Genomic DNA, 16,355 nt, shown 5'->3' with positions numbered 1-16,355 from the left:
TAAGTACAGTGAATAGTCCAGGATTGCATTGAGACTTTATCGATGGTTAGATGGTTAGAAATGAATCACTAGATTATCAGAAATTGGAATAATAAAAATTTTTAATGAATTTATTTACTGGTATTTTTTAACACAAGTCAAATTTATGTCTTTTCACAATAAGAAAAACCTATCTTTTCGGTTATTGATTCGTCTGGGGCTGATCAATATCCGAGACATATATGTCACTAAATGATATATACAGTCAGTGGACATAAAAGAGTTCCCACTCAAAAAAGTCCTATCATTTCCAGTAAAATCGATATTTATCAAAAAAATATCCCCAGTCACTTTATGAGCGATTGTTTTAAAATAAATGCCAGAAGATCATGTAAAAATGTCTGAGTTTTTATCGTTTTATCTGGTCATAATTTTGGGAGGATAATTCTAATTTTCTGATGGCTTAAACACTAATGCAAATTTTTCGATTTTGATTTGGTTGGAATCCCTCTCTTAGAATGTTAGGCAAACTTTTTCAGAAATATTTTTCTTTGTGTTCAGCTCGCCAGAAAATTAAAATGAAGCGATGATGAATAATATCTTCGCTTTTTCAAAAAAATAAATCTAGGGGGAAGGGGTCTGAAGGAACTTTTTATCAAGTTGACCCCACCATGCATAAATTTTTAATTGGATATTTCCTTTATATATTAAAACAAGATTTCTTAAATAACAACCACCCATCAAATTTTGATATTAGTGCTTTCCTACATACAAGGTCATATCTATTATTTTTTTTTTATAAATATCGAAAAAATATGTTTTTTTAATAGTGTCCACACTATTATCCGGATTAATTTCCGACTATAGATTTGAATTTATAATTTTATCACGTGACATATTCAAAATGGCGCTTTGCTGTGCAAGTAAGAAAGAAAAAGAAAAATCTAATGTTTTCTCATATATTTCGAATCCCAATTACATCTGCTGCATTTCAACAATCGCTCAAGTTAACACAATATCAATGAATGTCTACATTCAATTTTAATTTCAGTACTTTTCAAAATACACACAATACACCATCATGCTTGCCATGCCGGCTTAAAACGCATGAGAATCGTAGATTAAAATGATGCTTATCTTGTTGACACCAATGAAATGTCACATGAAATTGAATACCTAAATGATTTGAATTGCCTTTTGAAAAATATAAGGAGATTATGGTATGATTGCCAAAACATCTTTTCGCAATTCGGAGATCTACCTGTCTACCTAAGTGTTTCCATACACAGGAGATCAGTTTGCTCCTCTATATTTGGCTCTGGTTCATCGTCACTAACTACACTTGTCATGCTTGTGCTACTTCCGGTGTTATAGGTGTTTTCAGTGTCAAAGTTATAAATAGGGCTCTCCACAATTAGTACAGCCATATTGGATAGGGGGCAGATTTTTATTAAAAAGTTGGGAACATTATGAAAGTATGGGAAATCCTATGCATGTTTCTAAGCAACTGCTCTATTTTAACGATGTATTCCCTTATTTTTCACACTATTTTTATCTCTTTAGTGACAATCTTCCCCCTATCCAATATGGCTGAACTAACCGTGAAGGAGCCTATTATTGGGTGTTCTTTCAAATGTTTCTCTAGACGATTTCCAATAATCTTTACATTCTGCTTGATGCAATTTTTAGCATTGGTTTAACTTTTGACTCAAAAAACAATCACTTTTCCATTGTGGTGTCGGATATTTTCTGATGTGACTACAACATTTTCCGGCAACCTTTGCAATGACCAATTGTTTCATATTTTCATGTTGGGGCCTTTTATAACCAACTATGCAGTACTTCCAATTTATTTGATCTTTGGCGGACAAATAGCAATAAGGTGTATGACAACTATCCACCAAAGATCAAATAATATAGAAAGTTAGCAATTACAGGCAACTACATGTATATGGCTTTTAATATGAGAAAAACAAATACTATATAGTTGGTTATAAAAACACACAAGTACATGTAGAATAGGCTTTATAGAATAAAGAAATGATTGCTTAATGTTGATACAAATGACACATATTCTTTTAGTCAGTAATGAAGTTCCAGAACAGCCAGTTATATCCCCTGTGTCAGGACACGTCTATGAGAAAAGACTGATAGAGAAATATATAAAGGAAAATGGAGTTGATCCAATGAATGGAGAATCAGTAGCTGTAGAAACACTAATAGAAATAAAAGGTAAGTAGCATGACTTGTAATGAAAATAAACTTACAAAATTCAAGTGTATGCTTTCAAAAGGGGACATGAAATAGGAAAGAAAGGAAAATACACTTACAAGATTCCTGTACATGCATAAAAAAGGAGGACATGAACCATAAACGATGTATGAAATGGAGAAAAAAGGTTATTTAATGACCTAATTACATAATACAGTTTATGAAATATAAGATTAAGGTACATGGAACCTTTTTAAAAATGGTACAGAATTCAGGAGGTTTTAAAAATATGCACTCTTAATAGAAAATATGATTAATACTGAAAAAGAATGCTCTCTAACATTATGCAGCAGTAAAAGTTTGCATGTAATATTTAGAAAAAGTCATTGCAGTCATTCTTATTGACCAAAGGAATCAACGTCCTGAGTGGTGAACAACTATAAATAAAGAAGATTCTGGGTATTCCCCAGTGCAACAATAATCCAATCACAAAAATAATTGAAAGACATCTAGAGGTCAACATACAATTTTCCCTTGTAGCATGTATAGGTAGAGTGATATTTAGTCAACCTCATCGAAATTTACAAAATTGCTAACAAAGTAAATCAATTCTTGTTTCACAGTTTTGTTTATTTTTGAACTCTCAGTCTGACATAAGATGAAAAGCTCCTGTTTATATTTCAAATTTTTGATTTGACCAATCCTTTTTACATCAGACCAAGAAAAAAAGAGAAAGCATATTCCAAATTTACTGATTTTTAATATTATCTCATACAGTCATAGGATATGCTTTCCGATAAATATTAGTCTTTCTTAAATCATTGTAAATGTGAACATCTTTTTTGAAGTCCTGTGTTCTCTTTAAAAAGAAACAATAAAGATCATTAAATGGATTGAACAAATTCATCATGTAAATGATTAGTTTGTCATGTTTTTGGATAATATATTACAAGTGTATTTTGTTATTTTTAGCTAACCCTCTAGTAAAACCAAGACCTGCTTCTGCCACTAGTATTCCAGCCATTTTGAAGGTTTTACAAGATGAATGGGTAAGAAGTTTATCTGTTTTAACACCCAATCTATATAAATTAAACAAACATTCAGACATTTAGTTTATCTGTTTCAATTAAGTCTGGTTGTACACTTTTATAACTTTCAGATGCTTTGAAGTGACTTTAATGAGATTTGCTGCAGATGTATATTCAAATTAAAAATGAAGATTCAAAAATATCATTAGCCTATTTACAATCCATAAATTTAAAGAAAAAAATAATTATAGGTCTTTTTGAATGTTTTTGAGATATAGAACATGTAGAATATTTATTTTTGAATGAAAAGTAATGTCCCTTTATTTTTCATAGGAAATGAATGGAGATATTTCAATGTGAAAAAGGAACATATACAATATATCATTATTCAAATGTATGATTATGTGTAAATTTATTACAGGATGCTCAAATGTTACATAGTTTTACCCTTCGACAGCAGCTACAGACCGCAAGACAAGGTATATATCTTGCTTTTTACCAAATTGAAGGGTTATTTCAAAACATGGATTTAAAACCATAATTTATCTACTTTCCAATTTTTAAAAGATCACAATTACAGAAGCTTCATGAAAAAAAATGCTCTGCAACATGCAAAAAGTTGAGTTTAATCTTTTTCCACTAAATTCTATATGCTATTTACACATCAGGGAGTGAAAATATACCCAGAAAACTAATAGTGTTTCTGAAATTTCTGAATTCACAGATCTGCATGAACAATACAATTTTGAAGCATCAAAATAGAAAGTGTAAATCATATTTGTTATAAATGTATATGAATATGTTTAAAATGTTTAAAGTGGCTTTGAATTGTTTCAGATTATGTCATGTTGGGAACTTTTGTTACTTACTATGCAGTATGGTTTTGCTGAAGAGTAAATGGCTGTAGATATGTAGTTGTTTAATGACATCCTCACCCTGTTTGAAAGTTGTCTCATCTTATAAACACATCTCTTTGATTAGATAACAAAGTGAAAACAAGATTAAAGTAATTTAATTTCTTTAAATATTTTTTATTTCAGAATTATCCCATGCTTTATATCAGCACGATGCTGCATGTCGTGTGATTGCTCGTCTAACCAAGGAAGTAACAGCAGCTAGAGAAGGTAGATTGGTGCCTGTTTATACAAAAAAGTTTTTTGGTTGAAATGTGTAAAAGTATTGACAAAAAATATAGATGTTTTTTATTTCAAATTGAGATGATTTATATTTAATGACAAAGATAGCTTTTATCACGCATGTAGAGTTAAATTAACTACTAAAACAAAGTCTGATAAAACATAGATAAGTAATTAGTAATTTTTATAACGCAATCTAATTAAGATACATGTACTGTGAGAAAAATCTAACAATATGATTATATTTTCAGCTTTGGCCACACTGAAACCCCAGGCAGGCATTACCCCTGGAAATTATGCAGCACCTGCACCCCAACCTGTAAGTATAATATTAATTCATCAGATCAGTATCTGTGTTCTTGAAATTTTAAATGCTTCCTTTTCATTTTTTTTCTAAGTGTATGTTAAACTACAATTTCTACATATAGCTACAATTTCATCAAAGACATCTAAAACAGTATAAGTTTTCACCTGAAATTAATATATGGGTAGCAAAATATGGTACTGGTACTTAAATGAACATTAATAGATATCTGTATTTAAAATTGTAGGTAATAATTAAAAACCTTCCTGTTTTCTTGTAAATAATGAACCTCAGGTAGAAATTTATGAGTCGAGCTGTTTCATTTGTGCAATTTCCTTTAACAGTTGTGATAAAAAAGAATGAATTACGCTGATGACTTTTATATAAATAGATATTGTATAAGATAGAGGCAATAGAACTTCTTTCAAAGTTATTGATAATTTAAACAGTTAAATTCAAATTTAGACATTAGTTGCTATTTTTCAGTCTATTGGTGCAGAAGCTGGACCAGAGGCAGCAGAACCTATGGAGGAAGCAGGCATGAGTGATGAAGTTTTACAGAAGGTATTATACATACTACTATCTTTATTTTGTCAATATAAATAGGAACAAAGAATCAGACAATAATATGTTTTATCGGTAATATGTACATTTTTCCTTTGATGTGTACTCACTGATAATGTCAGTATCAGTGGACTGGCCGTGATATAAAAATTATTGGCTCAGTACGCAAATGACATGCACGAATGAGTTTGTATGCCCCACCTACGATAGTAGAGGGCCATTATGTTTTCTGGTCTGTACGTCCATCCGTCTGTCTGTTCGTCCCGCTTCAGGTTAAAGTTTTTGGTCAAGGTAGTTTTTGATGAAGTTGAAGTCCAATCAACTTGATACTTAGTACACATGTTCCTTATGATATGATCTTTCTAATTTCAATGCCAAATAAGGGTTTTGACCCCAATTTCACGGTCCACTGAACATAGAAAATGATAGTGCGAGTGGGGCATCTGTGTACTGGGGACACATTCTTGTTGGCGAATGAAACACTTGTCATTGTTTGAAGCTCCCACAAAGTTAGTTTAGCCTTTTTGAACGATTGTTGTGAAAATATGCCATGAACAGAAAATGTATGAAAACCCGATAAAAAAAAAGTTTTCTACACTATTATTGATAAATGAAATTCAAGCTTTCCTTGCTATTCTCAAAGACGTACAACTAATAGTAACATTTCGTCCATGCTGTTCCAATCTGAGTTTTTATTCATAAAATACCAATACATTTATACATAGCCTGGTGCTGTTCCAAGTATAGTTTTCTTTTTCTGCTTCTTGAGAAGTATTTGTTTTACCTGTTCAGTCACTATAAAGTGTTACAATTCATATTTAGACGCAACACATATATAGTGACTAAAAAGGTACTGCTATCGCACAAGAGAATCTAGGGAAGAAAATGAAATGTACGCATTTTCGACATTTTTGTGGGACTGTCATATACAATTTTAAAAGATGTGGTTTCATTGTCAATATAAAGACAGATATTCATAGAACGAAGAGAATAACAGAGAACATATTTAAATGCAGATCTAGTATAAATTTTAAAAAGGGGGCACCAAACTAGACAACGTTTTGAGTGAAACTATGCTGATTCTTTGTGGAAAAAAAAGAAATTTGACTTACTGGTGTGCTAACATTATATTTGGCCTTGTAAGAGTCTTGTCCAAAGCAGAATATAAATGAAACGCATGCAATTATTCCTTTTCAATACTTTGTGCAAGAGAACGCCATGTTTACTGCACTGTGATTAAATTTCAAATGACGTAATGTAGCCTGTGACGTCAAGTGTGATTCGCCATGATTATGCAAAAAAGTATAGTAGTGATTTTTATTTTTTTTAAATTACCGATAAACAGAATAATGGACTTTTTGTTTTTGATTACTGACTTTATCATAGTAAAATATCAGGCTCGCCCTTCATGCTCACCTGATATTTTACTGTGATAAAGTTAGTATCAAAAACAAAAAGTCCATTATTCTATATGTAGAAAGTCTTACTTTGTTGAACAGAAGAAATTAGTTTTGACCACATACATTATATTAGAAATTCATGAGTTTAACATACTGCAGCTCAGACAGTGTCCTATTTTGCCCCAAAATAGTGGGCTACAATAAACAAGTAATTCAGAAATGCGTCCTTTGTCTTAACACTTTGTTTCTCTGTCATAAACTTCTATAATACTGTAAGGGGAATTTATTCATATCCAACCATCGACGTTAGGATTGCAGGGTTTCCCCATTTTCATCACCTGTTTTGCCAAAAAATTACTTACATATACAAAAACAATTGACTGAGGTTGGAAAATTAAAAAAAATGTTTGTACCATCCCACATCCATTTTAATAGAATGACAGGAGTTAAATACATTTTTCATTGATTCAAACTGCTAGACCGTCATCTGTGAATTTCCAGACCTGTATGGTAAATACTTTATTTTCAGACCTGTATGGCAATAAATTTTTGTCAGGAAATCTTTAATAAGAATTTTTGTTGTAAGGTTTATGTATAAAATTTAATAAAATTGTTAATAGCCAATGTTAATTTTTTCAGTTACAAGACAAAGCCACATTACTGACAGCTGAAAGAAAGAAGGTAAATTATGAGAACTCTTAATAGTTAGTTAGTTAGTCTGCTAAAGAATTAGACAGCATTATAACTGGAGAAAGATTTGTTGTTAAACATGTTAGAGATTTTTAGTAAATTGAAAACAATTTATTCTTTGTCAACCTCAATCACTCAGCTTGAAATGGGCCTCAATTAGAACCATGAAACCTAAACCCTTTTAATTTTACCACTGTAAATTATTTTCTAAATAATACCGTATTTTTACATATTCTTAATGTTAATTCAGTGATTAAAACATACATCCAGTGTAAATTAACAAATTAAAAAATATTTAGTTATTGATTTAAAAGCACCTGTTTACTATATTACAATTTGAAAAGAATTTAGAACTTAAAAAACAAAGTGCTATTGTAAAATGTTTTTTTCAGAGAGGTAAAACCGTACCAGAAGGATTAGCCACAGTAGAAGATATAAAACAGTACAGACAACTAGCATCACATACAGTATGTATAGGTTTTCTATAATCATAGTCATGGAACTTCAGACAGTATTAAATGGATACATATATTAAAGAAGATTTTGTATGATTGCCAATGAGACAATTCTCTACAAGAGACCAAATGACACAGAAATTAACAACTGTAGGTTACCGTACTGCCTTCAACAATGAGCAAAGCCCATACTGCATAGTCAGCTATAAAAGCTATCTTCAAATATTTGAGGGCTATTCTATTTAAATATACATCATACTCCAGGAAGGCATTTTGAAAATGGGATAACTACCTATACATAAAGAATATCCCATACATTTTTACTAAAACTAAAGAATTATTTAACCTCCATCCTTTATTGAGGTTTCAAAGCACCAACTCTGGGCAATATATAAAAATAAGAAGATGTGGTATGATAGGAACATTCTTTCTCTACTGTCAAATCTTCATGATAAGGTAAATGAAAGAAAAACATGCGAACAAGAGGACTAATGACCATATACCAGAACAGTTTTTTTAAACAAGTTAGATTAAAAAAGTTATAGATTTAAAAGTCTGGATGTAAGTTGGTGTTAATATAAAAATGCAATGAATACAAGTTACTATTACCTGATAAAATACCTTGGTGATGTTGTTAAGTTTTGTAAGGTTACCAGTTCATGCTTTACAAGAACATAAAACATCGAAATATATTGATCATTCATAAGTAAAAGATTATCTTTGAAAGAAACAAAGGCAGTTTAAATAAAAGTTACACAAACTTTTGAAAAAATTAATATGAAATAATTTTATTTACAGGGTTTACACAGTGCCAGTGTTCCTGGAATATTAGCATTAGACATCTGTCTGAAAGATACAGCGAAAATTGTTACTGGTAATGATTGGCATATTATTTATAACTGATTATTTACCATGATTTTTTAAAACCAATGACACACGTCTGGTTTTAAATGGTTGTCAAATTCATGCGGATATAGATAATAAAAGTTTTCGTGTACACACTTAACATTCCTGTTTTCATCTAAATACATATTATTTACACTGACCTAAAAATGAATCAGTACAAAATAAGGAGACCAGATTAATAAATATATATAGATATATACTCTAATATGATCAAATATTATTTTGAATACTGTGGATTGGTTTATAATTTTTGTGGATGGAGGAAAGTGGATTTCATGGTTTGTCATAGTCTGCCGACAAGCCTATAGAAAATGTGCTTCCATGGTTCAACCCACCACAAAAATTGGTATCCCACAAATAATTATGTATAGTGAGTGTTTTATTAAGTTTTTGCAGACTATTGTGTTTTTTGTACTGTAATTTAAAGTATTTGTTTTTAGGTGGTAATGACAAGAATGCAGTAGTGTTTAACAAAGATACAGAACAAGTGATGGCCATTCTCAAAGGTCATTCTAAAAAGGTCACCAGTGTTATATATCACCCGAATGAGGTACGTACAGAAAAAGGATTCAGAAATATTTAGTATTACAGTTTCAGGGAAAGGGTTATAAAATAGCTCCCTCCTTGTTACCCTTTGTTATGGGAAATAAATTAGTATAAGAAGTGAATTTTCCACTAAGTCTAAATGTCTTCTTATAGGCTTTCATGTAAATAGAAATGTCTAAAGGATTTTTTAGCATTATATAATGAGTTAAAGGCTTTTAGTCATTAAACTTTCGAAAATGATAACCATGATCAGGTTCATAAATCAACTGTTCAAAATACTGGATTTGGTGTTTCAAGATAACTTTGTGTACTGAGTAGAGTTTTATTACCAAAACCCCAGAACTAAATGTTTAAAGACAGGATATGAAAAACGGTTTTATGAAATTATATGCTTCTTAAGTCTGCAATAACGAGAAAATGTAGCATGTTGAGATTAACCATTAGAACGTTTGTTATTGTTTTGTAGGAGTTAGTGTTTACAGCCTCACCAGATTGTACAATCAGAGTATGGGGCGTACAGACAGCTCAATGTGCTCAGATAATCAGAGCCCACGACGCACCAGTAACAGGAATCAGTTTACATGCTACAGGGGACTATCTCCTTAGTTCATCTACAGATACGGTAAGTTTTGACATTTGATTATTATCCCAAATAATAATCAGCAGATTTGTTACACAATTACATGAAAACAATACTGTAGAAACATTTATTTTTTCGTGGGGTTAAAATTAAGAGGTTTTATCTTTATATAAGATATCATGGGGATTTAATTTCGTTGTTTCCAGTAAATGGAAGTGATAATATATATAGCTTAAATTTTGGTGGGAGTTTTAATTTCGTGGATATATTCTTTCCATGAAATAAACAAATTAAATCCTTTCTGCTTTTACAGTATTAAAAACAACACACAAAGAAAATCACAGTCATTTTACCTTGAAGAAATATTAAGGATTTATTTTTAAACATCCTACCTTCTATATTGACTGTCTTAGCAATATCTTCAATTATTAGTGTAAATATTTGAGAAAGAACAAAAAAGCAGACCTCTCAAAAATTTACTTCTACAGACATAACTGTTTATTTATGGATGTGCTAAACAGAAAATAATTTCTTTCCATTGTATTAAAGGGGAGATAATTTACTCAAGAAATGACAAAATATAAAAAAAATTAGTATAAGATGCAAATTTTATTTTAATAAACTAATTGCATTGCAGGGTAGGGGTATCTTTTTGTGAGTTCTAGTTTATTTTTTTTTGTATACAAATTTTGTAATATTTTGATAATAATTACAGCATTGGGCCTTTTCTGATCTGAGAACTGGTAGAGTGTTGACAAAGGTGAATGATCCACAATCTCAGCATGGTAAGATTTATTCATGTAGGAAATAAATACATAATATGGAGGCAATAGATTAAGTTTTATTTGGTAAACTTAATTTTGTAAGAAAAAGATTGATAACATTTCACATATATAAAAAAAGTAGATGTGGTATGATTGCCAATGAGACAACTATCCACAAAATACCAAAATGACACAGACCTTTTCAACAATGAGCAAAGTCCATACCGCATAGTCAGCTATAATAGGCCCAGATAAGACAATGTAAAACAATTCAAATGAGAAAACTAACGGCCTTATTTATGTAAAAAAATGAACAGTTTTGTCCTGATATAGAATGAAGTTTAATTTTAAAATTGAGAATGGAAACAGGGAATATGTCAAAGAGACAACAACCTGACCAAATAAAATACAGCTTAAGGTCTACAGATAGTTCTTCAACACAACAATCAAATCCGGTTTATTACACTTGAGAAGTAGACAACAGACAACAGTTTTAAATGTTATAAATTATGAAGCTTTCAAACAAAGGTTTAAAATTTGTCACTGATAACAAAACAAAGTTCAAATTTGATATTGAATTATTTCACTTTTACAGGTGAGGACATATTACCATGTGCTCTGTTTCAGCATTATTTCTGCATTCAATGAATGTTTTTATTTCTATTTATTTCATAGCTTTGACATGTGCACAGTTTCATCCTGATGGTTTGATTTTTGGAACTGGAACAGAGGACTCAATGATCAAAATTTGGGATTTAAAAGAACGAGCCAATGTGGCTAACTTCCCTGGTCATCAAGGTCCTATTACAAGTATAGCATTCTCTGAAAATGGTTAGTAAACTTAACCTGTAAAAAGAAACGTCCCTTTTAACAGAAATATTTTTAGGAAAACTTTTTTTTGTTTGTTTCGAAATCCACTAGGAGACATAAACACTGAAATTAAACCCCAATAAATGTTTTATGTTTGTAAATGATAATTGTCTCCTGTTTTCAGCAATTTCAGAATGAAATACTGATGCCATTTTATATCATTAGAAATTAACAGAATTATAGATGAACAATTAGTAACCTTATTAGAAGGACCTATCAATAATGTTTATGAAATGGAAATAATTTATCAAACAATGAGGTGAAATAAAAAATTGGTTGATGATAGGGGTCTAACAATACACCTCTTGTATAACTTGATGTATAAGAAAAATTTAAAAGATACGTTGGAATGTCAACTAAGATAATTATGTTTTCAGACTTTATATTCAGATCTAAAAATTTCACAAGTAATAATTATTCATCTGTGAAATGTTATCATACAACACAACATAATGAATGAAATTGTTTATATAATTCTTAGTTTATAACAAGTTATTATTCTATCCACAGGTTACTATCTGGCTACATCTGCTGAAGATTCTGTTGTCAAACTGTGGGATTTAAGAAAACTGAAGAACTTCAAGACATTAACATTGGATGACAAATACGAAGTAGGTTAATCAAAAGTATATACGGTGAAGCACTTGGTTTTTTGTGGATATTTGATTTTCTATTTTTTTCCAAATTTTGCAAACAAGGCTATAGAAAATTGTTCTTTGTGGAACATTTGAATTTGTGGTTTATTTATATCCTTAAAATCCATGAAAAATAGGTATTAAACTTAACCATAGTTGAGTTTTCAAAGTACCTTCCATTGGTTCCATGTATGTTTTTAAATGATCAGCCTTAAATAATAGATATATGAAACATGTGAGAAACCTTGTAACAGATTTTTATTCCCCGCCTACAAAAGGAAGGGTGTGTTTATTCTGGTCTGTCCATCCCATATGTTGAAGTTTAGTTGTAAGATGGTTTACCATGAAGTTACAATTTCATTATAATGCTAATCTTTTAAAATGAATATCAAACTACATTAATTATGGTTTAGACTATGAGACTTCATATGTGATACAAGTTATTACTAAGAGCTGTTCCAGAAAAACATACATGGGACCTAGGGAATGGCAACTTAAATTTGCCACAATTGGTGGATGTAAAATATTTAATATTGTGATAAACAGGTTGAAAATTATGCAGGACTGGAAATCGCTTCTATGGGTGGTCACTATGTTTTTAAAGTGTTACTGTGTATGTTTAAATGGAACAGCCCGTAGTTTATGTATAAGTTGAAGGGACATGATCTGTAACATACAAATGTATACTTTATTTTTCAGGTGAGGTCATTATGTTTTGATCAAAGTGGAACTTACCTGGCTGTAGCTGGATCAGACATAAGGTAAACACTTTAGGATGGTGAATTATGATCAAGAAACACTCCTGTATTAATAGTTCATACATAACATTTTATCATTCAATACCATATGTAAGCACCCACTCTTTTTTACTAGCTTACATAACATTTCATCATTCAATACCATATGTAAGCACCCACTCTTTTTTACTAGCTTACATAACATTTCATCATTCAATACCATATGTAAGCACCCACTCTTTTTTACTAGCTTACATAACATTTCATCATTCAATACCATATGTAAGCACCCACTCTTTTTTACTAGCTTACATAACATTTCATCATTCAATACCATATGTAAGCACCCACTCTTTTTTACTAGCTTACATAACATTTCATCATTCAATACCATATGTAAGCACCCACTCTTTTTTACTAGCTTACATAACATTTCATCATTCAATACCATATGTAAGCACCCACTCTTTTTTACTAGCTTACATAACATTTCATCATTCAATACCATATGTAAGCACCCACTCTTTTTTACTAGCTTACATAACATTTCATCATTCAATACCATATGTAAGCACTCACTATTTTTTATTAGCTTACATAACATTTTATCATTCAATACCATATGTAAGCACCCACTCTTTTTTATTAGCTTTTATGCATTTATACAGCTTATTACAGGTCCATCATTTCTTGAGTATCCAAATGTTATTTGTATAGAGAAGATGGCGTTTCTGGTTTATAGTTTAAAGAAACTCAGAATCACCTGTACACCTCTTCAATAAACATAACACAAGCAATCAATTCCATGAACTGTTTTATTGTTCCATCCTTATGAAATATTAGATTTGAGAAAAGGCACTAATAAACGGTATATCTGGCTATTTTAGATTGTTTATGTAAAACTTGTCAAATAAAAAAATTAAAGGTTCCAAGTAAAATTGCAAAAAAGAATAGATAATTAAACCTGCTTTAACATGAAATATAGTAAAATCTATAAAAATGTAAAAACAAATAAGTTCAAAATCATCATCACTGTTCAATATTTATTTTTGTCTATTTACAGAGTATATTTATGTAAACAGTGGCAGGAATTGGGAGTATTCAACGATCACACTGCCATGGCAACCGGTGTCAGATTTGGTCACAACTCAACATTTGTTTCTTCAGTCAGTATGGATAGATCTGTCAAATTCTTTGGGATGAGCTAAAACCAGGAACAATCTGTGAATGAAATCATAATTTTTGTTAGTATCATCATCACATATATTTTGGTTTATATAAGGTAGAGGTTGAACTTAGTTCTGTAGAACGCCATGACTGCATTATGTCAACAAATATCCTGCAGTCTAATAAAACTGTTTTGTTTAACTTTATTTTATATATGTCATTATTAGTTCATTTAGACACTAATGTTAATTTTACATTCAAAAGTAAAAGGACAAGGTATGATAAGGGCTATTTTTGGCCCCCTCTCCAAATAAGTTTATATTGATATCAACGATGGTCTTAGTATAGACACTTGAAAAAATAATGATTTTATTGTGTTCCGGTGAAAGGAAAGTTGCCTAGCAACGGTTTTTATTAAGAATGAAAATTATCACATAATAATTGCTTTATCAGTAAAAATTTAAATATTTGCAAAAAATATTGTTTGTCCAAGAAGAACTTGAAGTCACAAATGAAAATACCCTTTGAATTTGTTTATTATATGTTTAAAACAACCTTGGCAACAGAAATGTTGCCTAGCAACGGTTAAAAAATTGGTGCTTGCCACTCTTAAATATGAATTAAGCAGTTGTTTGAAGATTTTTCTTTCCATTTGGAGTTTCATTCCAATATTTTTTCATATACATCTTTTTTTATTCTTTACAAATTTCGTATTGAGCATAGCAACACAGGTGTTGCTTAGCAACAGCAAAACTTGTTTGAATTAAAACCAACTACAAATCAATGTGTATGTTTAAGCGTGGATTCATATAAGATGGATTTTTACAGTATGCACCCTTTTATTAATTCATTGTACAATTAAATAAATATAATAAATGAATTAAAACGCCTGATATCGTGGGTTCTGACACCAGCCTGGTCAAACCTAAGACTCAAAAATTGGTATTTGCTGATTTCCGTTAATCAATTGGCATTAAGGGGTAAGAACAAAGACTAATTGGATCGGAGTGTCAAGTTAGGGTAATATATCTTCCTGTGGACTGTAACCTTTTTAGCTATAGCACAATAAAAATTAATGAAACAAACAACCCATGCAGCAACACGATGTCCAAAAGTTAGCACTTTGTGTAAACATGAATTATTATTAAAATAGTCAATTATATGAATTAACTGTTTACAAAACTTTATATTGTTTGCAAAAACTACGGATAATATATTCAGGAATAAATAACCTTTATTAGCTGTATATCGCATAAAAAAAAATCGGAATATTGAGCCTTTTATGGTCTTTTGACATTTTTTTATTCGACCGTCACTGATGAGTCTTTTGTATGCGAAACACACGTCTTACAATCAAGATGTCTTTAATTATGATGCGTTTTATTCCTTTCATATTCAATACTTATTTTTATTCTTTTGAATATGTTTAAATTCATTCTACATGTAGTGCTGTTATTTAAGAGGACATATGATTGATTGAATGTTGTTTCCTGGCCGTCCAGTGACAAATACTTTATGCATGCAAATTTTAATGAAAAGATATGTAGAGAATGATTTGCAAACAAGAAATACGAAGTAGCACGCGTTTTCGTCAAGATAGAACAACGGGAAGGCGGGTGACAATTACAAATAATAAGTCCAATAAATTCAACACCATGACCAAAACATAACTCAAGATACATAATTTAGATCATAAAAGTGTTGGATAGTTTTGTTTAATCTTGATTATTGTTATACTTACACAATTAACTAATTAAAATTGTCACATGGTGTCTTCTTATGTCATATAAATTACAATGTATGTTATTATTCACAGTTCTGTAGTTTATTTCGCCATCGCCATCTGTATTTATATTAAATGATTGTCTAAAATGTTAACTTGGCATGCCATACTTGGTAGAAATGCGGACGTGAAAGAAAGCACTTTTCACAAAAGTGTCATCGGAGATTAAAACATTCCAGGGCGACGATTTCGTCAATTATGAAACAAAATAAGTATATGTACTGTTTGAGTATGAACCAGTTATTATATTCATTCACAATTACGTTCCCAGAATTTCTCTGAAGTTTGTCACAGTTCCGTCTAATTTGGGTCAAATTTCGACGGTCTGCTAAAATGTCACTTTAAATTCAAGAATAATGAATTATACAGGAATATCCTGTTTTCCTGTCTCAAATATGTTTATTTTTCGTCCTGAAGAAACTAGCCATTATTATAGCGTACCATGAATACATTTCCGTCGGATCCAGTAAATACCGGAAATCATCTCCGGTCCGCAATTCGGTTAAAAATTTCGATGATTCAATGAAAACTACCGACGATTTTTGTCACTTTTTTGAATTTTTAACTATGAGCGTACTTACGACCCACTAAAATATTTGA

At 30.6% G+C, this 16,355-nt stretch overlaps 1 protein-coding gene across 1 annotated transcript; it reads left to right on the top strand.

The window, feature by feature from the left end:
* The first annotated feature begins 833 nt into the window (after positions 1–833).
* On the top strand, positions 834–14,252 carry LOC143075208 (pre-mRNA-processing factor 19-like). The gene is made up of 17 exons (XM_076250551.1): positions 834–902; positions 2,062–2,211; positions 3,163–3,239; positions 3,640–3,697; positions 4,259–4,342; positions 4,606–4,673; positions 5,145–5,222; positions 7,262–7,303; positions 7,705–7,779; positions 8,566–8,641; positions 9,114–9,223; positions 9,686–9,841; positions 10,515–10,584; positions 11,239–11,394; positions 11,944–12,044; positions 12,768–12,829; positions 13,869–14,252. Exons 1-17 carry the CDS (start codon positions 884–886, stop codon positions 14,011–14,013), a joined length of 1,527 nt encoding a protein of 508 aa, XP_076106666.1. The 5' UTR covers positions 834–883; the 3' UTR covers positions 14,014–14,252.
* Positions 14,253–16,355: the final 2,103 nt, after the last annotated feature.

The sequence above is a fragment of the Mytilus galloprovincialis genome, chromosome 5 (genome assembly GCF_965363235.1).
Source record: "Mytilus galloprovincialis chromosome 5, xbMytGall1.hap1.1, whole genome shotgun sequence".
NCBI classification, from domain to species: domain Eukaryota; kingdom Metazoa; phylum Mollusca; class Bivalvia; order Mytilida; family Mytilidae; genus Mytilus; species Mytilus galloprovincialis.
The sequence above is the reverse complement of the archived record's forward strand: the minus strand, read 5'-3'. Positions and strand labels throughout refer to the sequence as shown.